Source organism: Hyperoodon ampullatus (assembly GCF_949752795.1).
Source record: "Hyperoodon ampullatus genome assembly, chromosome: 2".
NCBI lineage: Eukaryota > Metazoa > Chordata > Mammalia > Artiodactyla > Ziphiidae > Hyperoodon > Hyperoodon ampullatus.
The window spans coordinates 148,250,926-148,277,458 of record NC_136915.1 but is presented as its reverse complement, the minus strand read 5'-3'; the positions used below and the strand labels follow the sequence as shown (position 1 = coordinate 148,277,458).

Here is a 26,533-nt window from a genome sequence, read left to right as displayed (position 1 = left end):
TGGGAAACATTCTGCAGTGCACATTAACATTCTAAAGGCTCTGAGAAGTTCTGTAGTAAAATAATCTATTTGACTTCATATAACCTGGTGCTTCTGACACATTTAGGGCCCCCTTTTTACCTATCACTTATTAACATCCTACAGAATACTATTTGAGAAATGGCAGTACAGTCTCCCTGCTCTGGGAGAACTGTCCAGTGATTCAGAGAAAAATTCACCTGACTATATGTTAACACAGGTTTGAGAGGCTTAAAAAACTGTGTGTGTGCATGCTGGGGGTGTGGCAGAGAAGGGCCCCTGGCAGGTGGCTTCCATTGAAGTTGGCCTGTCTGCATTCCTGCTGGCTTTGTGCTTCTGGAGAAGGCTTTTGTCCTGGCTTGAACATACTGAATAGCAGTTACATCTGTCATGCCTGGGAAGTGGCAGTGTGCAGTTTGGGGGAGGGGGAAGGGGGGAGGGGGCGACGACAAGCAGTGAGCAGACACCCCTGCTTGAGGCCCAGGCTGCTGAGAGCTCCTCACCATCGGAGAAGGGAGGGCCTGGTGATCCGGAGGCAGCTGCTTGCTAGGACTGGAAGTGTAAGGGCGCAGGAGTTAGCTCCCTTACCTCTGTGCGTCCTCCTTGTCCGATGGGGGAGGACTTTGAACCTTGAGGTGGCAGTGTGGGAGAAACAGGCGGGCTGGATGTTTCCTTCCCTCCCCACCATCCAAGGGCATCTGGAGAGCAGACCAGGGTGGAAAGGCACTTGGCTTTTCATCACCCGGGGGAACTGAGGTGAAGGCATTTTGGTTTAAATTTAAGGAAGAATTCAGAATTGGGAAGTGGATTTACTAAATAAACTTTGTGGAGTTTTAAAATTCAAGAGTCCCGGCTAGAATTGTTTTCAGACCGTTGGTGACTTGTCCGTGGTCCCCCTGATGGCCGGCTCCCGAGGAAGGCCTCACTGGCTTCTTCACTTGGAACAAACCCAGGCCCAGGGAGTTCCCAAGCCCACTGTGGGCCTCTGCGGCCTCCTGGTGCATGCAGCTTTGCATGGAGGGTCATGGTTGCTTACTGAGGGAAAAAGGGAATGCTAGTGGGAATCAGTCCCTCTTCCTGGAGATTATGCACTTCCAATGTAGGTAGAGCTCAGTGTCATGAAAGCAGGCCCAGGATTTCCTGTTTGTATGTGTGTATGTATTTATATTTTTATGTTGTGTTTCCTCTTTTGCCCTTCCCAAAGGGCAGGGAGGTAGTCTGTCCTCAGGAACTACGGTGAGCTGTCCCTCATCTCCCAGCTTCTCCGGCCGTCTCCCTGTCTTACCTCAGCCATAGCCACAGCAGCGGCCTGGCTTTGCTCAGACGGCGGGAGGAGCAAACCCAGGCCCTCTGGTTGTTGCCTGTGGGAGTAGAGAAAGGGCAGATGCTGCCCTCAGTTCCCCCTGAACAGGAAGTCTGGGTGGGCCGGGCTTTGGTTTGGGAAGCAGGAGTATTAGCTGCTGCCGCCAACTGGGGTTGTGTTTGCAGACTCCCAGGCTCTGGCGTCCCCAGAGGGACCAGTAGCTCTGAGCCCTGAGGACTGGCGGCCCCTAGGGAGGGAGCCCTTGCCAGGAACCTCTGGTGGGTCTTGGGTAAGGGTGGAGGGGGGCTGGGCAGTAGGAGAGGAGAAGGGGTGACTTCTCCCTCCCCCATCAGCTGGGATGCAGCACCACTGCTGGGAATGCATTCCCGCCACTTCTAGGCAACTTGGTCATTGTGGAAATCCTTTCTTACTCCAGGGTGGAGCTTTCCTTGTTTAGAAGAACCTTCAGATGTGTTCTTTCCAGGTCCTGGCAGCGAGGCACTAAGCTGTTGACCTGCTGCCCCCTCAAGGCTAGAAGGCAGGGCAGTGCCTGAGCCCCATTCCTGTCCTTTCTCCTTCTTGTTCTCCCTTCACTTGTCCTTCTGTCTTCACCTGATTCTAGCCTGGTGCGTAGTAGGCATGGATTGGGGGAGGGGTGGCACTGCACGCCTGGTGTTCCTCTTTATCACAGGTCCTAGCCTTGTTGGGTCTCCATTTCCTGTCTTGACCCTCCTTGCATCTGGGACACATTTGGACCTAGACAGGGTGTCCTGTTGTCCTGCATGATGAGGATTCCAGATTTCCCCTAGGTGATTGGCCACAGTTATTCCAGGGGAGGAGTGGGATTTCCCCCACCCTCAGGCACTCCAGGCTCCTATAAGAGTCTTGACCTCCAAGCAGCCTGCCCCCCACCCCCTCCCCACAAGGAGAATGGCAGGAAGGAAGTCCTGCTGGAAGTTGTTTTTTGGTTTGTGAGGTAACTGTCTTTGGTTTGAGAAGCACATAACATATCCTTCTTCCCTTTAAGATCTGAGGCCAAAAGTACTAGATTCTCTGGTTTCCAGGGAAACCAGAATGGATGAGGCAGAGAAAGAAGGGACTGGTTGTAGGTACTTAAATCTAAGAGGGGTTCCTGGGGTCTCCTGTGCTTTTCCAGGGAATGTGTGTGGTCTTCTCAGGGCCCTGGGTTGTACCCCTCACTCCATCAGCAGCCAGTGTGGAACCTTGGCAAACGTCCTAAACTCTCTGCACCCTAGTTGCCACGTGCCTGAGTGAGGATCTTGTCGGCTGCAACCGGATTGTGACTTTAAAGGGCTATGGAATATGTGAAAATTAAACACATTTTCAGGTTATATTACCTACCTAGAAAGAGAGAATCATACCAAAGAATTTAGCATCAGAAGAAACCTTTGCCCTCAGGTAGGCTAGGCTTATCTAAGATCCACAGAGGAGGGAACAGAGTGCAGGTTCTCAGCAAGGGAACTGTAGAGCTGGGACTAGAACTAGGCCAGTCAGCTTTCTGGCGTCTCCTTCTTTCACTTGGCCAACTCCAGGACATGCGTCCTCCGGGTGGAGAACCAGAGTAGGCAAATCATACCACAGAAAATCTGACAGTCTTGTATGCAGTCAGGTTTACATGGTCTATGCCATTGTGGGCATGGGAGCAGGGATAGTCAAGTAGATAATCTTCAAATTATTGAAATTGAACTTTTCAAAATATCAGTGACTTTTTTTTGTTTTTCTCCAGCAAATATATCTCCTTAATTCTCTTGGGTTTCCATAATGTTCTGTGTCCCAGAAACCTGCTGGGTGTTGGGGGCAGGGTGCTTCTGCTCATTGGTTCAGTGTTTGCGGTGGATAATCCACAAAATGGATTATTCTCGTGCCGACAGAGCTATTTGTACCCAGTCCCTTTTTTTGAGTACATACTGATACGATAGCAATCTTCTTGCTGTAGGAAACTTGCCTGTAGGAAAGTGGCTGGAGCTTGCTGCAGCTGTAATTGCATCTCTGCATCCTTTGGCTCCTGTCTAGAAACATGGTTCGCAAAGATGTGGTGAATAGTTGACTGTCAGAGCTGGTCCCTTCACTGTCCGGGGGAGAATACCAAGGCCAGAGAGGGGCAGGGCTAGAGTCAGATAGTGATGGAGCTGGTCCCATGGGAACAAGAACTTACGACAGCAAAGGTCTGAGCACTAACCTCATATATCCTCCATCTTGGCTAAGATTGCCTGTCCCCAGGTCAGCTGGGCCTTTTGCAGTTCTGCCCTTGAGAGGCCCCTGTGTTGTCTGAAGGCCCTCTTCTTCCCCTTGCTGCTGTCCTCCCATGACCCCCCGGCCACCTCTTCTTTCCCTAGTGCTCCCTATTGGCTGTTACTTCCTCCACCTCCCCCCTTTATTATGAAATACTTTAATAGGCAGTGAACTTGAAAGAACTGTGCAGTGAACACCCATATACACAACAACCTAGATTCTACCATTAACATTTTACTCGCTTTCTCATGTCTTTCTCCATGTTTCCATCTCTCTATCCATTTATCAGCCTATCTTATTTTGGGAATGCATTTTATAGTAAGTGGCAGACATCAGTACCCTTCGCCCTTAAACATAGCATACGTAGGCATTAATTAGAGTTCAATATTTGTTCATGCATTTAAGTAATTTTTTTTTGGTGGTAAAATTTATACAGCAGTGAAATGCTCAGATCTTAAGTGTATCATTTGATGAGTTCTGATAAATGCTTCCATCTGTGCAACCCGAACCTGTGTCAAGGTAGAGAACAAAAAATTTTATTACCCTGGTAAGTTCCCTCATGCTCCTTCCCAGGCAATCACAATTCTGGTGCTTTTTTCACTAGAGATTAGTTTTGCCTGTTCTGGAATGTCGTATAAATAGAATAATCACGATGAACTCTTTTATGTAAGGTTCATCCACCTGGTTACCTGCATTGGTAGCTCGTTTCTTTCTATATGGAGTAGTTTTCCGTTGTATGGTTATGATACAGTTTGCTTATCCATTCTCCTTAGGAGCATTTCCAATTTTTGGCTATGATGAATAAAGCTCCTATGAATATTCTTGCACAGGTCTTTTTGTGGACATAATGTTTTCATTTCTCTTGGGTCAGTATGTAGGAGTGGGATTGCTGGGTCAAAGGAGCCTGTTAATTTCTTGTTCCTGAAATTACACCCTGTATTCTGCACCCAAGATCGAGAGTATTAGAAAGTGCCTTATTGCTCATCTAGATTATTCTTTCACTCAATGTAGGAATCCCCTGAGAGCCCACCTGAGAGCCTCTGCTTGAGTGTTTCCAGGGATAGGGAGCTTACTACCTTACAGGCCCCTGCTGTTGGGGGATAGCTCCTTTTAATTTCTGCCTTGGGGGTCCACATAGGGCTAGTCTAATAATTTAGCCTTCTTCTGTGACAGCCCTATAGAATTTTGGGACTGTTAATCACATTTAGTCCCTCAGCTGCTCCTTCGAGGTTTCTCTTCTTCAGGATAATTGTCCCAGTTTATTGACCCGTTTCTCCTGTGACTTGCTTCTCAGACCTTTTATGCACTGCTCATCATTCTTTGGAAGTTTAATACTTTTTTTGCTTAGCAGGTGACACTGGATTCTAGATGTGGTCTGAGAGGTACAGAGTGTGGTTGGATCCTGTCTTGATCTAGGTACTTGATCTGCTAGTGAACTGAAGGTGCTGACTTTTTGGCAGCCACATCATGGTGTTGGATCAGACGAGTTAATGTTCGTAAAAAATACTGCAAATCTAAGGTGATATTAAGGTACTCATGCAGCTCAAAGTCATTTAGACAGAGCCTCTGATATTAATAACATCTACTGTGTACCTTCTGCTTGCCATCATCCCATTTAATCTTTGCCACCACTTTATGAGAAAGGTGCTATTAAAAAGAACTTAATAAAAACTATTTGGTTTAAAACAGGGCTTGTCAGCTTTGGCACTATTGACCTTTTGGATCAGATAATTCTTTGTTGTGGGGATTGTCCTGTGCTTCTTAGGAATTAGCATCCTTGGCCTCAACCCACCAGATCCCAGATGCAGCCCTCTCTGTGCCCTGCCAAGTTGCGACAATCAAAAATGTCTCCAGACATTTTCAGATGTCTCCTGTGGGGGAAAATCATCTCAGGTTCAGAACCATTGTCACGGTGTAGAACTTAGTCATTGAAATAATTTTAAATAATGTAGCTCTTCCTGAAGGGTAACTACTGCTACACCTTAGCATATATACTTCCCTATTATGTTCTTTGTAAGGGCAGTCCTTGCTGTTCACAGCTACAATATACATGAATTTCATTTATCACAGTTTAGTTAAATAACACCAGTCCCCCAACAGCATGGTTCCAATTCCAGATGCCATGGTATATGAACTCTGAGTGATTGCATAGAGTACAAACTTTGCTACCAGCTCTTCAGTCCACACATCACTAAGTAACGAACAGATGTTTGTTATGATCAGTGACCAGTCACAGCTCTTCTTTCAGAGTCTGTTGGTGGTGGTCACCGCCCATCTGTTGTTGAGTTCACACATACACAAGACAGTGTGCAGTTGTGTTGCCTCCTTGTCTCCTAGCGATAAACTCGTGTGACATCTTACAAAAATGGATAATCAAAAGAGGAAATTGCCCACCGTTGATGAAATTTCAGCAAAGAAATGAAAAGTGAAATTCCATAACTGAACATAAGTGAAATTATAGAATAAATAGCTGATTGTAGGAAGGCTGACATTGCCGCTGTTTGAGACTCTGCGTGTGCAGCCAGAGGAACTCAGTGAAGGCAAACTCGTTGACACAGTGGTTGTGACGCAAAGGATGAAGAAGTTCCAGAGGAAGTGACACTGGGAAAAAAACTTCACGTTGAAGGCACTCTTGGAGATATTTTGCAACATTGAAAGCACAAAGGATAAAATGTTGGAAACTGATCCAAACTTAGAAAGGAGTGTGGCAATTTGCAAAGGCGATGCTTGCTCGGTATTGTGTGTTAAATAACAAAAAGGCAAACCCTGTTCAGAGGGCTCTGGATGAGTCTTTACAAAGCAACAGAACACTCATTCTCAATGTGTCTGGTATTTTTTAGTTACAGTGTGCTAAATAAATATTAGTTTTATACTAAATTTTTTTTTCATTTCTCTATTCATTTATAGCTGACAGTAAAAGAGTTTTTAATGTTTCGACAAAAATTTTTAAAGGTCATGGAACAATCTTAATTTTCCCCAGTGATGATTAAGATTGCTTTGTGTGGTCATTTGTATGGTTCCATGTTACTAAGTAAAGCAAGGGCTGTCTATAGTTACAGAAGTTGGGGTAAATACACATGCGCGTGCATGCGTGCGCGCACACACATGTACGTCTGCTTTTTCTTTTTCAAAACATTTTTCCAAAATGGGACCAGACTACATGTATCAATCTGCAGCTTGCCTTTTTCATGGAAGAATATCTTTTTTGGAGAAGTTTTGATCTCAGTTTGTCTGGATCTACTTCCTTCTGTTCTATAATTGCATATTGTTTAATGCACCATTATGGGTATACCATAATTTATTTGACCAGTATCTATTAATGGGCATTTAGTTTATCTCTTTTGTTTTTACCCATTTGAAATGCACTTGACCCTTGAACAGTGTGAGGGTTAGGGGTGCTGACCCCCATGGAGTCAAAAATCCACGAATGACTTTGCAGTCGGCCCTCTACATCTGCAGTTCTGTATCCGTGGAATCAACCAACTGGGGATGCTGTAGTCCTGTAATACGTATTTATTGGAAAAAATCCACATGTAAGTAGACCTGTGTAGTTTAAACCCATGTTGATCAAGGATCAACCGTAATGATAAAGCGAGTATCTCTGACATACACTATTATTAGCCCCATTTAATGGATGAAACAATGGAGATTAGAAAGTGAAGGGAGTTCCCTGGTGGTCCAGTGGTTCGGACTCTGTGCTTCCACTGCAGGGGGCCTGAGTTCCATCCCTGGTCAGGGAAATTATTTAAAAAAAAAAAAAAAAGGAAGAAAGAAAGCGAAATAACTGCCTAAGGTCAGGCAGCTACGAAGCTTAGAGCTGGCTTGCATTCAGGATAGTCTACTTGCAGGGCCCTTGCTGTTCACAGTGCTCTATAGCTTCTTTTCTCTTAGAAGTAGCTTTTAACAACAGCAACAACAATATCACCAACAAACAGTAGTAGAGTTTATTGAATTAAGTACAATTCTAAGTGCAAGTACATTATTGTTATTTTTACTAAACAACAACCCTATACGGTAGGTACTATTATTATCCCTGTATTACAATGAAGGGAACTGGAGGTATAAGTTAGGAAACTTCCAGGATCTCATGGTTAGTTAATGGAAGAACTGAGACTCACCCAGGCAGCCTGGCTTCAGAGCCTTTGCTCTCACTCATCGTGTGGTATGGATCTGACTTGAGAAAGGTCTCTCTCATCACAGGCCGTTATAGATGATTTTTTGAGCCCCAACATAATGACTTTTTTAGGGGGTTACTTTGGCCCGTATTTTCACCTACTGTGATCTGTAAAAAATCTGTTACCTAGCACACTCCCAATTTTTGGGTCACTTGCAAGTTTGATGAGCTTGCTGTCTACTATGTCTTCAGCCAGCTTATTGGTAAAATTCTAGGCAAAGCCAAAGATTGCATGCCTTGGTTTGTCACTGGAGGTGTTCTCTGGGTTTAGTCAACAAGCAAATATTTATTGAGTACGTCCATAATGCCATGTATTAGACCCAGGATTAGGAATCAAAAGGTGAACAAGACATAGTCCTAGTCTCCAAAAGGCACATGGTCTATACAGCAGAAGGAGGACCAGTCTTGTAAACAACACCAGTGAGTGCTTCAGTAAGAGTTTAACAAGAGTCTTGTGGGAGCAGAGAGGAAAGAGGGCTGACTGTGCCTGGAAGTCATCAGGGAGGATTCACAGAAGAGGTGACATTGCGCTGGCGCTCAAAGGATGCAAAGACATGGAGTCATGACAAGGCATGGCATGTTTGAGGACAGTGAAGTTCAGTGTAGCTTAAATAGGATGTGTTCAGAGGTGAGGGCAGAGATATTACGGCTAGGAGTTAGGAAAGACCAAGCTAAGGAATTTGGGGTTTATCCTCTTAGCCAATGGACATCTTTAAGGAAGAAAATGTCCTGCTCAGATTTGCCTTTCAGGGGTTGATGTGGGATGTTTTGGAGAGCAGATTAGGTCTACTGTCTAGAAACCAGTTAGAAAGCACATAAAAGAAAAGGGAACCAAGCAAGCGGCAGCAAGACTGGAAAAGGGAAGATAGATTTGGGAGATCTTTCCATAGACAAGATTGGATTGGTTCTGTGGGTGAGGGAGGGAGAGAAGCTGCAGATGACTACTTCAAGATTTATATGTGGGAACCTGGCTACGTGGTGATGTCATTGTCATTTACTGAGACTGGGCAACAAGTCAGAGGGAGCAGTGAGTTCACTTAGGTGCATGTTCAGCCTGTCCTAGGTCCATTAAATAACACTTTGTTATTGGTCATTTATAACAATTACAAATATTATCAAAATGCTTTGTCATCTCACCCCCTCTTTCTTTGTCATCCCAAAGGTCTGGCAGGAGACTTTGTCCATGTACTTTGTAGAAGTCAAGGATCCTTGTATCTGTTATTTGTTTGGTCTATAATTTAGTAACCCTGCTAGAAAAGGTAACAAGACTAGTGTGCCATGGCTTCTTAGGGAAGCAGGCTGCGTTGTGAAGGTCCAATTCATGATCTGCTCCAGAGCTTTGCCGGAGACAGATGTGAAGTTAAGCAGTTCTTCTTCTTAACAGTTCTGTGTACATATTGTTTCTTTTGCCTTGACTCTGTTTCCTTCACTAGACTGAACTCCTTGAACCCCCTGGTGCCTGGAGCAGAGTGGGTACTGAGGGAATGCTAGCTGCCAAAAAGCAGGGCGTTGCCTGTTTTCCCCATGGCCCCTCAGTGATTACCAACGGTGGTTCGGGAATCATAGCTGCAGGTTCCTTCTGTATCCTGGGATGTGATTCTTCTAAGACTGGCGTCTTTTAACTCAGTCATCTTTGGGTGATTATAAGTTGGTTGGTTCTTGGGCCATCTTGGATTTGAGGTTTCCCTTAAGTATGTCCCAATCTGAAGTGCTTTCTCCTTGATAGAAAAGATGGAACACTTTGGAGATGAACATTCCCCCCTTCTCTGTCATTCTGGTAGATTAGAGCCTCTGTCCCCATGAGGGGCCCGCTTCCTCCCTGCTTCCTCTTACAGCTTTGCATGTAGGCTTTAGCCACATTTCTAGTAGTTCTTGCATTTTCACAAGCTCTGCTCATGCTGTTTTATGAGCCCACACCACTGTCTTTGGGTCTGTCCTGGATTATGGGCAGGTGCCTGTGTCTTTGGACACATCCTTAGAGCCCCCTGTGCATGGCCTTACCATTGGCAGCTGCTTCCTCCTGGTTCCTTTTTCCGGGATTATCATGCTTTTGATGATCAGAATCCACTTGTTGGAGGCCAGGCCTTGTCCTTCAAAATGCCTTCCCTTTTGGGATCTCTGCTCATACTATTCCTTTGTCTCAACTTCTAAATACTGGTTTTCTGGAAGACTAGGCTAAACAATTGTTTTTGTCCTAAGGCTTTTTCTTCCCTCCTTTGAACTCTGAATTGACAAGGTTACTTCCTCCCAATGTGGTATTCTTGTTATTGTTTTGCTAATTAAGGTTTTGTTTTGTTTTTTTAAACATAATTTACTAGACTTTGCTTTCTGGTCAGAATCGAGATCTGGGTAGCAATTCCCTTTTTCCATCTTCATCTGTGTGAGAGGCAAACTCTTTAGTAAGGCAAGACAGGAATGTATCAGGTGCCCTGCTCTTGGCAGAAAAAGACTTAGTCTCTCTCGCAGATGTCCTCGTGCTCATGGTGGGCGATTTGAGTTCTGTCTTGCATCTGGGCCATTTTGTAAACTGTGTAGGAAAGAGTGGTTCATATCTTCTACCACATATTCCTCCATATGTTACCACAATAGCTACTTATTGTTCTTTTTCCTTCTCTCTTCACGCAGCTGTCCTCCAGTCTTAGGTGTGTGGAATTGTTGTCAGGGGTGTGTGTGTGTGTGTGTGTGTGTGTGTGTGTGTGTGTGTGTGTGTCATTTGTAAGACCCTTCTCCTCTACTTTCTCTCTCAACTCCCTCCACCTCCCGTTAGATCTGTTGATTAGGGTATATATGCCTTGAGTCTCATTCCGCTAAACTGGGGTGATGAAGATAAGTGGCATTTATCACTTCCAATTGAAAATTTATATTGGCTTTGTCAGTTGTATAGGGTCGAATGGATGGGAGCTACGTGTGGACCAGAAACTGTGTTCGTGCCCTCCTTCTGTCTTATTTTCTCTTGATAGTTTGTCCATCTCTGTGGGTTTCGTAAAGTCATGCCTACATACTATAAAGAGCAGAGCATTTTTTCTCCCTGCCACTCAGATTTTAGCTTACAGCCAGCTTGGAGAGCCTAGTGTGTTTCATTCCAACCATCATCTACCCTGTGTCCTGGGGAAAGATGCCTTGTATCTTGCTGTAAGCCATGGCCTATGGAATTGTTGTGATACACAGGCTGCCCATTTACTCAGTAAGTGTGTGTTGCAGCTCCTCTGCACTAAGCTCTGTGCTGGGCCTGATGGATGCAGAGATAAATGGGGCTGACCAGCAAACAGAGCAGGGAAAGGAGGCCTTTAGGAGGAAGGAGACAGGGTAACAGTACACTAGTATCAGCAGCTCAGGGTTTGTTTGTCAAAGCCTCATTTGTAGTGAAAAAAGGGACCTGGAGGTTAGAGTCTGAATTGGGTTGAATCCTGGCTCTGTCGGTCACTAGCTGTGTGACCTTGGGCAAGTTACCTCGACAGCCCTGGTTGCCACACCTGTAAATGGAGTCAGCCATTGGCTCTATTCCAGAAGCCTGTTAGGAGGCTTAAATATAGCATATTTTCTATATATAAAGTGCACCTGACGCATGGTTGGTGCGGTATACACGAAGATTCTTCTTTCTCTTTCGAAGTCGGCTGGAAGAAACAGAAATATCTGTGTCCTGTAGCCTTTCACTTTCCTTCCCAAGACTCCACCGTGGTTGACATCCCTGCTGTGCGCAGGGCTCATTTCCAAATAAGTCAGAAGTGGTCAGCAGTAGCGGTTTGGGGCCTCAGCCTGCTCTTTATCATATTTGGGTTATACTCTCCAGGAAGATGCCCGGTCTTTCTGTCATACTCTGAGTTCCAGCAGGTCCTTCTTTCCCCCTCCGAGGTCAGCATGGGGTCCCCATCTCCACCCACCTCCTGCTGTAACAAGCAGGTCAGCTTGCTTCTGGGGCACTCAGGCTGGGGGTCAACTATAGGACCAAAGCATACTGCCCCTGAGAATCCCTAGACTTAATTTTTAAGAAGAAATACACGCAGATGGTAGAAATCCAAACAATACAGAAAGATATAAAATGAAAAGGGAAAAAAATGGAAAATGGTACTAGCTTCTCTCTAGTGCCTACTCCCCTGGGGTCAACTCTGTCGAAGTTTTAGGGGGTAAATACCTCCAGAAAAATGTTAAGCATCCACAAATCTGTATATCTTCTCCCTCTGCCTTAAACAAAACAAAACAAAACAACAAAACCACCCAAGTGGTATATTTTACATTCTGTTTAGTACATTTTTATTTTTGGAAATTTAAGAAACACAAAAAAGAAAATGCTACCTATATTACCACCATTTATGAATAACCACTAATGAACCTTTTGGTGTGTTTGCTTCTTGTCTATGTGAATATACTTTAAAAGTTACTTAAGTAATATGAATGCAGCTCCATTAAAAAAAAAATTAGAACAGAAACAAAAAAGCCAAAGTATCATCATGTTCTTTGTCTGCTTTTCCATTTATTAACACCCAGTTCCCCTCACCGTGGCGGATGCAACCCTGCCACGCTCTTTCAGCAGGCTGTGCCACACTCTGTTATGTGGAGATGCTGCCATTTATCTGACCATCTCCTCAGTGGTAGACATTTAGGTTCTGACCAATTTTTTTTGCCATTAAGATACTGTAGGAACATATTTGTAGGATGATTTCCTAGCTAAGTAATTACTGGGCCTAAGGTTTGAACATTTACAATTTTGATAGATATAGCCAAAAATATTCTAGTTTATATCCCTGTTGAGTGTATGAGAGAGTGCCTTTTCCTCAGCAATCTTTGCGTAAACTCAGGAGTTTGTTTGTTTGTTTTTTGGCCTCACGGCTTGCAGGATCTTAGTTCCCCGACCAGGGATCGAACCCGTGCCCCCTGCAGTGGAAGCTCAGAGTCCTAACCACTGGACAGCCAGGGAAGTTCCTTTTTTGTTTCGTTTTTGGTCAAACATTAAAAAAAAAAATTCGCCATTCTGGTGAAGTTATTGTTACTGTTTTTATAAACATTTCTCTTTTAATGAGTTGCATCGAGCATCTTTTGTTTGTGTTTCTTTGGCTTTGAACTGCCTGTTCTTATTCTCTGGCCATTTTTATATTGGATTGTTAATCTTTTACCATTGATTTGCCAGAGTTAAGTTAACCTTTTATCTGTCATGTGTTGCAAGTATTTAAAAAACTTTGTCATTTACAGTGTAACTTCTAAGCCTCTTGTCTTTTCGTTGAAGGTTGGTCCTTTGTGGCTCCCCAGGGAAGGTCCTGGAGAGTAAGAGCAAGGGCGAGGGTGGGGACCGCAGGGAAGGTCATGCTCCTCTTCTGGGCAGTGTGGCTCAGTGCTTTTAAAGGCTTTTTGTACTGGGTTCCTTCCCCGTTTTAAATTTTAGCTTTGTTTTAGGTCGGGATTTTCCCCCATCACATTAATGAAAATCAATTAGCAAAATAGAAAACCGCTTTTACCTCCCAACCAAATGTTTGGGAATGTGTGTGCCAACATGAAGGACCCGATGATGTACTTCTGTGTGTCTTTTTTTTCAGTGACCTTCTAAGATCGGAAAAAAATCTGCTGTTAGATTTGTTTGTTTAGATCACTTCCTGGGGAGGCCCATCAGTTGCTCCTCTCTGACCTGTGCAGAGGTTCTAGAAGAGGGACATACTCTTTCTGCCCCTATAGACGTAGAGGAAAACCATCATTTCAACCAAGACTTATCTGTTTGTCATGTCTTATGCTCCCGAGCTGGGCTAGATGAAAAGAGATGTGTGACACCTCTCTCCAGCCTTTCGTCTCTCTGAAATTTGGGAGATATTGTGGCAGCACACAATTTATGTCCTTTATAGCACAAATCATGATGTGTAATTAAAAAAAAAATCTTGTTTGTTGTGTACTTCCTGCACTAAAATGTGAGCTCCATTGGGGTGCAGGCCTTATTTGTCATGTTCTCTGTTGTTTCCCAGCACCTTCCAAACCAGCGTGTGGCACGTGCCAGGCACTCCGGGTTTGCCAAGTGATGGCAATCTGGGTAGGTGAGGTCAAGTGCTGTGAGTGCCACGTGTCTCCCCATCCCCTCGATGGCTGCAGAGCCAGGGACGGGGGCTTTGGAGGGACCTGGCTCTTTAGAGAGATAACACATGATGCCAGGACAGCATGTCCTGGTCCTGCAGCCTTGTGACTCCTCATAACCTCCTTGTTCACTGTTCAGGGCTCCGGGGGCCCAGTGTTGTAGGTTTCAGGTTGAAAGGAGAGGTCCAGTGATTTCTGAGCCAGACATGGATGCCCCACCCCTAGCTGGAGAGCTGGGGAGGCTAGGTCAAGGGCCAGGTGGAGCTGGAGCAGGACGGAGAGTGACTGTGTAGGTTGCACTACAGTTCTGCTCTTCTCCTCTCCTTGGAGGAGGGCTGTGCAGCATCCAGCGCCCACTGGGCATGAGCTGCTTTCTTGCTCAAGACTCGACTGGGCAGCCCCTGGTCTGTGGCTAAGCCACTTGGCAGAACTGCCTGGAAGCCCATAGCTGCTGTTCCCTGGCCACAGGGCCTGGGGGTGTGGGTGACAGCCTCCAAGTAGAATTTGGAGAGTAAGCTTCTTTGCCTCTTTAAAAAGTATATATGCTAATTGTAAGTCACTTAGAAAATTAAGATATAATAAAGAAAATTACGGCACCTGTAATCCTATCTTTGAGATATATAATTATCAATATTAACATTGTACTGTGAATGCGCTTCCATATATATGTATATGTATACACACGAATATAAATAGGTATACATATAGAACTGTACTGTACATAAAGCTTTGTAGGTTGCTTTTTCACATACTGTCAGATAAATTTAAGGAAATTTCAGATTGGGAATTGTGCTGCAAAAGAAAAAAAATAAAGTGCTACTGCTGATAGCGACAAGGTGACTGAGACACTTAGGAATCCATTTCGCATTAACTATTCTTCCGAAACATCATTTTAATGATTGAAGAGTGTATAGATAAACTCTTTTTGAACAAGCAACCTCTATTGCTTGTTGCTGGGCATTTGGTTTGCTAGCCATTTCTAGTTAAGGTGAACAACTCTTAGAATATACATAGCCTTAAAGCTCCACCTGTGATTAGTGCCATAGGGTAAAATTCTAAAATTCTACAGTTCTTGAATTCTAGAATTTCAGAGCTAAAGGTTGGTTTGCACTTTAAGGCCTATGTACATTTTCAGCCCCCATTTTGGCTGTTGGTATCATGGATAGTCTTGGGCAGATGTTGTACCCTTTGCTTTACCACGGGGTGGTGGGAAAGAGGCTTTGGGAGCAGTGAGAATGGGGTTCAGACTCCAGCCCTGCTGGGGACAGCCAGCTCAGACCTTGAAGTGATCGCGTAGCTTCTCTGAGCCTATGTTTTCTCATTTATAAAATCGGATGTGTCCTCCTGGGGCGGGTCTGAGGGCTCCCCGTTGGAAGTGCTTAGCACACGTTTAGCTCAGAGCCCTCCCTGGAAGCAGGGGCTCCCTTCTCCCTGCTCCTTTCTGGCTGCTGCTTGCTTGCTGCCAGCTCTGTGCTAAGGAGCTTGCTAGGACTCAGCCCACAGCAGCACCTCTCCTTCCCAAGTCCTCCTCTTTTCTTCTGGCCTGCAGAGTGCCCAGGTCAGCCCCCTTCTTGTGGGAGGGAGGGGAGTGGGTGAGCCTGGCCCACAGCAGGGTTGGTGCCCTCCTGCTGGGAGTGCAGAGGAGGTCTTATTTACCAAGGTGCACCACACGCTGGCACCACGCTCTGCCTGATTCAGACTTTTGCATCACTCTTGGCACCGAATCAGTCTTGGGAAGGGATGGATGGCTTCATTCTCTCAGGACATGTGCACCCCACCCCCCAGCTGTCTAGTTTAGGTGGTGTGGGAGGGAGAGGGAGACTCAGGGCTAGGATGCCTAAGCCCGCTTCTCTCCCAGTGTTCTGGATCCCCCTCCACCCAGCGCCTGGAGCTATTAATAGCACCTTAAATGAGATGGGTGGGAGTGGGAGGGATCCCAGCTGCCCACCCCAGTGGGACTCTGGCACACTGTGGGGGGTGGTTTGGGGGGCAGAGCAATAATAGCAAACACTAATGCAGTGCTTACTGTGTGCCAAGCACCGTTCTTAGTAATTTACATAATGCATATGTATTAATTCATTTAATATAGGTAGGTTCTATTATTATCCTATTTAAGAGATAAGGAAACTACGGCACAAAGGGATTAAAAACTTCCCCAAGTTCACACACTTGGTAAGCGGTGGAGCTTGTGAAGGGGATGATGCCTTGGGACCTGGGGCTTGTTCCTTCCTGTCTTGTCCTCAGATCGGCCTTGCTGGTGAGCTGCGCTTCAGGCCCCAGCCTCTGTTTCTCTCCGTTTCTCTGGCTCACCTAGGCTTAGGATGCTGATTACTCCTGAGTCTTTTCATGTGGCCCCATGATGGAAGATTTGGTGGGGGATTTATAAGGGGCACCATCCTCTTCCCTCCACGTTCTGGCAAAGACAGGCATGGAACAGTATTTTTTTTTTTTAATTTTATTGGTGTATTGTTAATTTACAATGTTGTGTTAGTTTCAGGTGTATAGCAAAGGGATTCAATTATACATCTACATGTATTCATTCTTTTTTAGATTCTTTTCTCATTTAGGTAATCACAGAATATTGAATAGAGTTCCCTGTGCTGTCCTTGTTGTTTATCCATTCTATATATACTAGTTTGCATCCCAAATTCCCACTCCATCCCTCGCCCACCCCACTCCCTCTTGACAACCACAAGTCTGTTCTCTGTGAGTCTGTTTCTGTTTCATAGACAAGTTCATTTGTATCATTTTTTTAACGTTCCATGTATAGGTGATGTCATTTGATATTTGTCTTTCTCTTTCTGACTTACTTCACTTAATATGACAATCTCTAGGTCCATCCATGTTGCTGCAAATGGCATTATTTTATTCTCTTTAATGGATGAGTAGTATTCCATTGCATATATATATATACCACATCTTCTTTATCCATTCATCTGTTGGCAGGCATTTAGGTTGCTTACATGTCTTGGCTATTGTAAATAGCGCTGCTGTGAACATTGGGGTGCATGTATCTTTTGTATTAGAATTTTCCTCTTTTCTGGATACATGCCCAGGATTGGGATTGCTGGATTGCATGGTAATGGAACGGTATTTTGAGAGAGCTCCCACAGCTCCCTCATTGCCACCATTACCCTAGAGGTTCCTCCCCAGGCAATGGGCTCTGTGGCCTGGTCCCTGGCCCCCGCCACACTTGGTAGGTAGGTGACCTTGCCTATTATTGCATTGCAGTCTAGCACATGGAACAGTTAACCTTCTCTACAGAGCAAGGGAATTTCAGATGCAAACTACAGGGGGGCCGAGGCAAGTCACAGTATCCATTCCAGGCTTAGCATGGGCTTAAAATATTTTATAATCCCTTTCAGGCATTCCTTGTCTCAGTGCCTGTGGCTTTTTGGTGGGAAGACCCTTCTTTCCTTCAGACATGAGCCCTCAGGGCTGTGTTTCTGGGCCCTTTCGCCTCCACTGTCCTTGTCCAGGCCAAAGGGGTAGGAGCCTGTCCCACGTGACTCTCTTGGCTTCTGGTTGAACCTGCTGTGTTCCTCTGCTGGTGGCCCCTGGCAGCACCCCGGGAATCCTGTTTTCTCTCCCTGACTCTTCTCTGGCTCAGAGCTCAGCACCCCCCTTGCGGATCTTTACTTAGCCTGGTATGGTACTCCAGATTAGCACATTCTTGCTTTCCTCTCTCCAGGCTTCTGTACCCCACAGCTGTCTACAAAGCCTCTTTGGCTCTTAATGGCTTTGCCCCTGTGACGTCAGCCAGCCTGTCCTCCTGACTGGGTTGAAGGTCTTGCCTTCATTGCGTGGCCTGGTTTTTATATCCATTCAAGGATTTCTGATAAATACATACCTGGCTGTCAATTACCAGTCTTCGTGGGAAATTCTTACTATGTTTCTCTTAGAATTTAAAAATACTGCTCTTTCCAATTTTCTTATTTTGCCACATTGAATCCAGTTTTACAGATGAGGAAACCCTTTTCAGAAAGGTAGATTGGCTTGCCTGACACAAGCTAGGAAGTGCAGAACCGGGATGCAAATTGTGTGCGATTCCCAAGACCAGGTTTGTTGTGCTAGGCCAATCCAGCTCCTCTACCAGGTAAGGAATTGTGTGTAAACCTGGAGGTGGAATGTGAACCCAGGTATTCTGGCTGTAGATTCTCTTTTACCTAATGCCACACACGCTAACGTGTCTATAGCAAAGAGAGCAAGCAGAACCTGCAGTGCGTGCTCTGAGTTTAGGAGGGGCCGAGGGACATGCACTTGGGTTTGGGCCTTGATGTGTCCTCATTTAGCACAGCTGTGGTTGGTTAGAGCACAGAGCTGGTTTCCAGGCAGTGGTCTCACAGGGCTGCAGACAGAAACCCAGCCTATAGTCTTGCTGGTGACTTGCATATATCAGGGTTTCTTGGTTATATCAGGATGTTCCAGCCTCAACTCAGAGGTGATGGAGAGGGCCCCTGTGCTGTGACAGTTATGTTGATGGTTTACAGTGGTGAGTGCCTTTCTGATAACAAAGCACACTTAGAGGTATTCTTTCATTAGATGCTTGCAATGGCTCTGTGAGGGAGGGGGCCAGGCAGGTATTTTAACCCCCAACTTACAAATGTGGAACAGGCTCAGAAAGGTAATAGCCTCTCCAAGGCTGTGCAACCAGAAATTGACAAATTCCAGACCAAGCCCAAGTCTCTCATGATTGTAAATCCAATGACCTCATGTTGCCTCTGAGTAAATTGGACAACTTCAGTTCTTCCTCTCTGGGCTTCAGTTCCTATGTGCCTGTAGGGGGCGATAGAGGTCTTTCTATTTTGGGTGCTCTGAGAACTTTTTCTCTTGAACCCTTTGAACTTATCAGTCTTACAGCACATTATCTCTCTGGATTAGAAGCATTTTCTGTGTGTCTACCTCCCCTCATGCCCTCACTCCCCAGTTTGAGTTCTTTCAGATTGGGACTCTTCTATCTGGTCTTGACGTCTAGCACAGTGTGTGGCCCATAGTAGGAGCTCGATAAATGCTTGTTGAATTGAAATACATGCAAATGAAATTGGCCAGCGTCTCCTCCTCCTTCTCATAGTGCGTGGGAAAGGAAAATAACCTTTTTCCTTGGTCCATCCAAATAAATGAAGTTGAAGGTGGCAAAACTCAGGACCTGTGCAGTGTCCTTAGATGGCCACCAGGTGGCAGTGTGACCCCATGGCGACCTTGTCTTCTGCCTGCTCTCTAGGAGACTGAATTATCTGGGCCGCTGTTGGGGGATTGCCTCTGCAAAGCCAGTTTGCATTTGGTGATCTGAGACTGACAAATCTCGGTCTCTGCCCCTCCTCTGAAAGTTACGTGTTATCGTGGAAAAGGTTTAGGCTTTGGAATCCACCACGCCTGGTTTCCAACCCCGGCTCTGCCTTTCCCCAGGAACTGAGCCTGGGACACACTACTTCTCTGAGCCTCAGTTTCCGCATCCTGTAAAATGGGCAGCCGTTGTACAATTAGGAGAGGACCAGCATATCATAGACCATAGCATAACTGAATGTTAGTTTTATTTTTGGAAATTCCTGTGTTTGCTTTTCCCTGCCCTCTGTAATCTGGCTCCGTCCTGGCCATCTGATCTTACTCACCAAGCTTCATGCACTTTCCAGCAGGTCTGTTAGTGCCCCTGATGCATCACCCACCACCCCAGGGTACCTCTCGGTACCAAGATGACTGCCATGGCACTAGGTGTCATATGCAGGAGAGATGGTGTGCATTCCTTGTGCTCCTTTTAAGAGGCCTCTCAGCAGACTTCCTATAAAGTTCTTCTTGACCAGTGTCAGGTCTTAGTAAAGGGCCTGGCTTAGACTAGTCAAGATTCAGCCCTTCAGGACAGGAATAAAGACACAGATGTAAAGAATGGACTTGAGGACACGGGGAGGGGGAAGGGTGGGCTGGGACGAAGTGAGAGAGTGACATGGACATATATATACACTACCAAATGTAAAATAGATAGCTAGTGGGAAGCAGCCCCGTAGCACAGGGGTATCAGCTTGGTGCTTTGTGACCACCTAGAGGGGTGGGGTAGGGAGGGTGGGAGGCAGACGGAAGAAGGAGGAGATATGGGGATATATGTATACGTATGGCTGATTCCCTTTGTTGTACAGCAGAAACTAACATACCATTGTAAAGCAATTGTACACCAATAAAGATGTTAAAAAAAAAAAAAGATTCAGCCCTTGAGGCAGGTGAGGGCACCAGGCTGCTTTAATACCCCTGGCCACCTGGTCCATGGAAGAAGAGGGGACAAGGACGAGGCCCGTGAGTTAAGTAACTTGCTCAAGTTTGCAGATCTAGTAAGAACCAGGATTCAAACCACACCGGGCTGACTCCTGAGGCTATCTGTTGGTTGAAAGGACATTGCTCGGGATTTGTATGCTGGGTTTAGGGATCTTGGAGGTACCTTTTCTAACTGATCTGGAGTCTCCCCTGTCTCTAGGCCCCTTTCCATTGTTGTTTGGGTTTTTCTTGGTCTGTCTTTCTGCCCAGGTGTCCTTTACCCTCTGTCTCCCAATGCTCAACTCTGCTCGCCTTCTGGAATAGACTTCGTGCCCATAGCTGGGCCTTTCCCCTGAATGGTCAAGGGTGGTCTCAGAGTAGCTGTCGAGACCCCACGAGGGGTCATCTTGAGGTTCCTTTTAGAGCAGATGAGGGAGCTGCAGAGCTCTGAGTCGGGGCTTAGGAGAAGGAAGTGCAGGGAAAGTGCTAAGGGCTGGTGTTGGACCAGGGTCGGGAGAGTCGGTGGTGTGTCGGTGGGGATGTGGGTGAGTGCGTGGGCCAGGCCTTGCAGTAGGTCCAGATGGCGCAGCAGCCGGCTGCCCCGCTGAGGTTACTCAGGAGACGTTTGGCTTGCAGATGCTTCAGGACTGCCCCAAGGCCCGCCGGGAGGTGGAGCTGCACTGGCGGGCCTCCCAGTGCCCACACATTGTGCGGATCGTGGACGTCTATGAGAACCTGTACGCGGGGAGGAAGTGCCTGCTGATCGTCATGGAGTGGTGAGCAGCCCTTCCGCTTTACTCCTGGCCCAGCCTGATCCCACTCCCCACCCAGGCCTCTCACCTTCTGAGGACTGCCAGATGGGGACTCGGAAGCTTAAAATGTAAACGCCTGATTTTTGGAGGGGCAGTGGGGAGAGTGCTAGTGGGATGCTATGTCCTCAGATCTGACTGTGGCTTTGTTTTAGTTTGGATGGTGGAGAACTCTTCAGCCGAATCCAGGACCGAGGAGACCAGGCATTCACAGAAAGAGGTAGAAAGGGTCTGTTGTGGGGCCTGGGCTTGGGCAGGCAGGGGCACGGGGTGTCTGAAGGGGCTCTCGTGAGAGGTGCGGAGGCCTGCTGCCTTCTCCGGCTCGCCGCTGGGGCCTTCTTCCTCAGCTGAGCCAGGGCTGCTCCTCATTCCCTGGTTTCTGGGGGGCGGGAGTGGACGTAGGGAGCCTTAGGCTGTGTGGGGGGGATCGGTGTATTGGGTTTTCAAACCTAATGACACATCTTGTGACTTTCCTTCCCGCTCCCACATTCCCTCTTCTCTGCAGAGGCATCAGAGATCATGAAGAGCATCGGTGAGGCGATCCAGTACTTACACTCAATCAACATCGCGCATCGGGATGTCAAGGTACCAGCTGTTCTTTTTGTCCCCCCCGCCAAGTCCCCCCAACTCAGATGCCATGGAGGCCGTAGGGGTCAGGGTCGTGGTGACCCTAGGGAGGGTCCCCAGAGTCATCCTGCATCCCCGCTGCCCGGTTCCTGAGCGAGAGTGGGGCGGAGTGCCACTCTCTACCCCGCAGGCCCTGCCCTCACTGGGCAAACCCGCACCCCAGTCATGAAGCCTTGTGAGGCCACCCTCACCCTGCGGCGCTCCTCAGCCACACCTCACCGCCACACCTTCGGTCTCTGTCACTGCAGTGTTCACTGCGGTTCTCTGCATCAGTGTCCGACTCCCATGCACGCTGTAAGCTCTTGGGAGGCAGGGAGCTGAGGGTCCTCACCCTCAGCTGTGCAGATCACAGGGGCTGGACAAATGGTTTTTGAATGGAGGAAGAAAGGAAGGAAAGGAGGAAGGGAGGGAGGGAGTGATAGCCCCTCACAGGTTCAGCAGAGGTTCTATTTATGTCTCTCTCTCTGTAGCCTGAGAATCTCTTATACACCTCCAAAAGGCCCAACGCCATTCTCAAACTCACTGATTTTGGCTTTGCCAAGGAAACCACCAGCCACAACTCTCTGACCACTCCTTGTTACACGCCATACTATGTGGGTAAGTCCAGAGGAGGCCTGGGGAGCTTGTCTTCCCCAGAGCTTTTCTCAAACCCTCCTCTTGCCGGGCTCAGGGCCACAGGTCCTAGGAGAGTTGAGTCCTCAGGCCCTTTCTAGCACTGGTTATGATGTGACCCGACCCAAACTAGGGCTCGTCAGAACTCAGCTGGGACTGAAGCATTATAGGAAATTATCTGCCTGAGATTATGGGTGGGATTTTGCACACATGCACACTTTTCCTGAGAAGAGCTGTCATTCCCATCAGATTCCCAGTGGAGTCTGGGATGCAAATTTGGTTCAGGAGCCCCAGCTGACTGGCACAGAATAAACTCTCAAAACGTGTTTGTCAAATTAAATGGCAGTCTGAAAGGTTTTGCAGTTCAAGACTTGTTTTATCTTGAGATTCTAGCCCTAGGGCTCTCCTGGAGAAGGGTCTTCTGGTCTCTTTTGTCCAACCCTGGGTCTGGGCTATGACTGTTGCCCTTCCCAGCCCAGCTAAGGTCCCATCAAGATGGGTTGAAGGGTTGGATGGGGAGCACCAGCCACCGAGGAACTGCGGTGGATCCCAGTGTTCTGAGGGCCAGGCCCACCCACGTTGACCTTTGGTTTGCAGCTCCAGAAGTGCTGGGCCCAGAGAAGTATGACAAGTCCTGTGACATGTGGTCCTTGGGTGTCATCATGTACATCCTGTGAGTGTGTGGGGAGGGACCTGGGGGAAGTGGGGCTGGGCTGGGCTGGGCTGGGGCAGGGGTGGGATGAGAAGAAGAGGCAAAGATTAGCGTTTCCCTTCTGGGTGGGAGATGCCCTGAGAATCCCCTGCATGTCCCTGTCTCTCTGCGTTTAGTGGATTCTGACAGCTAAATGCTATAAATTAGCTTATGGGCAGGAAAATGTGTGGTTTAGATACTCAGTATGTTGGATTCCCGGGCCCTGTCCTTGACTTTGTATATTGTACCTGAGTCAGTGAGTCCCAATTTCTCCGTGACCTTTGCAAGGAGAAGCCTGTGTCTCGCTCTAGTCCTGGCACAGGACCCTAAATAACACCAGCTCTGTCCCTCTCTTCCCACTTCCTCTCGGCTCAGGCTGTGTGGGTATCCCCCCTTCTATTCCAACCATGGCCTTGCCATCTCTCCGGGCATGAAGAGTCGCATCCGAATGGGCCAGTATGAATTCCCCAACCCAGAATGGTCAGAAGTATCAGAGGAAGGTAGAGAACCCACGTGTACATGTGCGTGTGTGCAGGTGTGTGTGCGTGTGCAGGGGTGGTCTCACGTGGGTGGCGTGGATGTAGATCTGCACCTGGCCCACAGCTGCTGGGTACGTCCTGTCTGTGTGAAGGGCCTGTGGCAGAGCTGGGGTATGGGGCGCGTGGGGCTGTCAGGGCTGGAGCCGTAATGGTCTTCAAGGCTGGCTCCTTGGGTGGTGTGTGTCCATGCCCCTTTGTATCTGGTTTTTCCCTGAAAACTGTGGGAAGGAGCAGCAGAAGGGGGGTGGCCCCTTAGCCATCTCTGTCCCCTCCCCGCACCTCGCTTTCCCCCACAGTGAAGATGCTCATCCGGAACCTGCTGAAGACAGAGCCCACCCAGAGGATGACCATCACCGAGTTCATGAACCACCCCTGGATCATGGTAAGCCTGGTGGGCCGGAGGGGCCTGGGTTCACACGGACTGTCCCTTGGGGCTCCACCCCACCCAGGCTTTCACCCTGACACTTTTCTCTATCCCCAGCAATCAACGAAGGTCCCTCAAACTCCACTGCACACCAGCCGGGTCCTGAAGGAGGACAAGGAGAGGTGGGAGGATGTCAAGGTGAGGGGACCACTGGCCAAGAGGGGCTCAGAGGGTGCGCGCCAAGGTGCTTGGCTGTGAGAGGCTGTGCTGGCCCAGAGGGGTTGCTTCTGTACTTGCTCACCCCAGGGGGTGTCTGTTACAACAGGAACAGCGGCTCTGAGCCACTTCCCTGCTGGGTTGTGGGCAGAGGTTCTGTGTTTGGTCTAAAGTTGGCCGTGGCTGTTTTCTACAAGCCCTCTACTGTCTGGGTCTCTAAAGGGACCTGAAAGGTCATCTGGTACCATCTCCTCGCTTTGCAGACTAGGAAACTGACATCCAGAGGGGGGGTGACCTGGTCAAGGTCACGCAGCTAGTGATTGGCTGGGGCAGACATGAACCCAGGTCTCCTGACTCCTGGTCGGCACTCTTTCTGCCTTCCCCTGGGGTCGCTGGAGGGCTCTAGGAGAGCGGTGGCAGCACGGTGGCCAGGCTCTGTTGACCCAGCCCTGGGCCCGTCACCCAGCCTGCCCTCTGTCTCCTCTGCTCCCACCCGTCACCCGCATCCTGCCCTCGCTTTGCCTGTCGCCTCTCACGGCTCTCTCGGTCACTGCCCCCCAGGAGGAGATGACCAGTGCCTTGGCCACGATGCGGGTCGACTATGAGCAGATCAAGATAAAAAAGATTGAAGACGCATCCAACCCTCTGCTTCTGAAGAGGCGGAAGAAAGCTCGGGCCCTGGAGGCCGCGGCCCTCGCTCACTGAGCCTCTGGGCCCGTCCTGCTCCACTGGAGGACAAGCAATAACTCGTGACCTGAATCTATTTTTTAAATGAAGAGACACAGAACTGTCCACTCCCGCCTCCCCTCCTCCTCAGCCTCATGGAGCCCGGACCTCGTCATAGGCTGAATTCTGCCTTTGGTTCTGGCCACCCCTGAGAGGGAGAGCCTGGAAGGCTGGGAGGGCGTGGAGAGAAGGAGCAAGGTGCTCTTGAACCTGTGCTCATTTTGCAGTTTTATCGATAATTTGACTTAGAATTTTTATGAAACTTCTTTTATCGTTCTTGCCCTCATTCCTGCTCCTTCCCCCCAAACCCTTTCCTATCTGGATACTACAAGGGTTTGGGGTTTGTTAAAGGATATTTGTGGAAACTGTTATAGGGGGCGTCCCTGTGTCGTGCCACCAGCCCTGTAATTTCCCCACTACAGCCCCAGGTCCCCGCTGGCTGAGGCCTTCCGGGAGCTGCAGGCCGTGGAGGGCTGGGGCCAGGAGGCCACCCACCTCCTCTGCTGAGCCCTCAGACGTCACCGGTGTGCCAGACGGATAGGAGTGAGTGTGGTTGTGTGTGTGCGTGTGCCTGTGCCCGTGTGCCTGGATCAGTGCCTGGGCCTGTGCATTTGAGGGGCCAGGGGCGTGCAGGGCTGCAGAGGGAGGGCCTCTGTCGGGGCTCAGGAACTGCCTCCCTCCTCAGGCCTGCCCTGCCCGCGCTGGCTCTGCCAAAGTGCCTGGGAAGCGTGTCCAGATTCTGAGCCAGGCCGTCCGTGCCTGCCTCTGTGAGCGGGTCCTGGGAGGTGGAGAGGAGTGACTTAGCACTGGCACAGCGACCAGGAAGACTGGAGCCCCGCCCAGGACCCCACTCCCTGCTGAGTGCTGGCCCTGGTCCTCCGAGGCGCTCATCTACCACGTCATCTCTCTGCTTTCCCTTCCTGCCACTATTAACCCGTTCGTGTTTATTTTCTTACATTTTTTGCTGTTTCTCAACAGGCCCACTCTCAGCCCTCATGGGTGAGCCTGGGCAGTCGATGAGTGACACAGAGCTGCTGCGTTTCGTGTGCCTCTCGGGCTCTGGGGCGTCGGCAGCACCCTCTGGTGGGCAAAGACAGCACCACTCTTGCGGCCCTCCTGCAGATCTCCATCCGTGCGGCCTAGCGGGTGGGCGGGGGAGGCTTCACACCAAAGATGTCCCGATCCTGCCCCCGCCCCAGCAACCCCTTCCCCCCGACCCCAAACAACTCAGCGTCTTGTGTCCAGGCCAGTGGGGGGGGAGGGGGAGAGCCTTCCCTCCCCAGTATTAATTTGCAGCAGTGTGGGGAGAGGTCCTCTGTGCCATGGTCCCTCGGGGCAGGGGTGACAGTAATGCTTCAGCTTTCATCTCCCTCAGGGGCAGGGTTGGGGGGCGCACCCAGGGTCTTCTCTGGGTGTGAGGGAAGGGCTACGAGTGCCCGCGGCGCCTCCCATCTCTGATGGCGTGTCCAGCACTCCGATTGTTGTAAACTTGTTGTTTTGTATGAGCAAAATGGTCTTTACTAAACAGATTTAATAGTTGAAAGGTTTTCTTTCTCTTCCTTTGCGGGACTCAGCCCCTTGACCCCCCACCTGTCCTCTTTCCACACGTGGAGAGCGGTTCTGTGAGTTGGGAGGGCAGAGTCCGTGTGTCCTGGGAGAGGAGCGGAGGGCTCCCGGGCGAGAGGGAGCCAGCGCACGCCCCGCTGAGGGCCTGGCCAGGACCTGGTATGGGGACACGAAGAGCAGGGCTGGTGCCAGCCACGGTGCGGGGAGCCCATGCTCTTTTGCCAAGTACTGAATCAGGAGCCAAGCTGCTTCTCAGCCCAGTTCTTCGACTTGTTTAGCCACAGTCAGGCGCTGACACCCTCAGCCTGGGGGGCTGGCTGGTATGAGGATTGTGAAGAAGTTGC

At 48.5% G+C, this 26,533-nt stretch overlaps 1 protein-coding gene across 1 annotated transcript in view; it reads left to right on the top strand.

Annotated features, from left to right (window-relative positions):
* Window positions 1-26,160, top strand: part of MAPKAPK2 (MAPK activated protein kinase 2) — a gene marked incomplete at its 5' end in the record, with an annotated part of 45,253 nt that extends 19,093 nt beyond the window's left edge. Inside the window, 9 exons of the mRNA XM_079698002.1 lie at window positions 20,676-20,815; window positions 21,004-21,068; window positions 21,354-21,433; window positions 21,946-22,072; window positions 22,685-22,760; window positions 23,154-23,278; window positions 23,614-23,699; window positions 23,799-23,879; window positions 24,459-26,160. Coding sequence (XP_079554128.1) covers window positions 20,676-20,815; window positions 21,004-21,068; window positions 21,354-21,433; window positions 21,946-22,072; window positions 22,685-22,760; window positions 23,154-23,278; window positions 23,614-23,699; window positions 23,799-23,879; window positions 24,459-24,602 — 924 coding nt within the window. The 3' untranslated portion in view covers window positions 24,603-26,160. The remainder of the gene's footprint in view (window positions 1-20,675; window positions 20,816-21,003; window positions 21,069-21,353; window positions 21,434-21,945; window positions 22,073-22,684; window positions 22,761-23,153; window positions 23,279-23,613; window positions 23,700-23,798; window positions 23,880-24,458) is intronic.
* Between the last annotated feature and the right edge of the window lie 373 nt (window positions 26,161-26,533).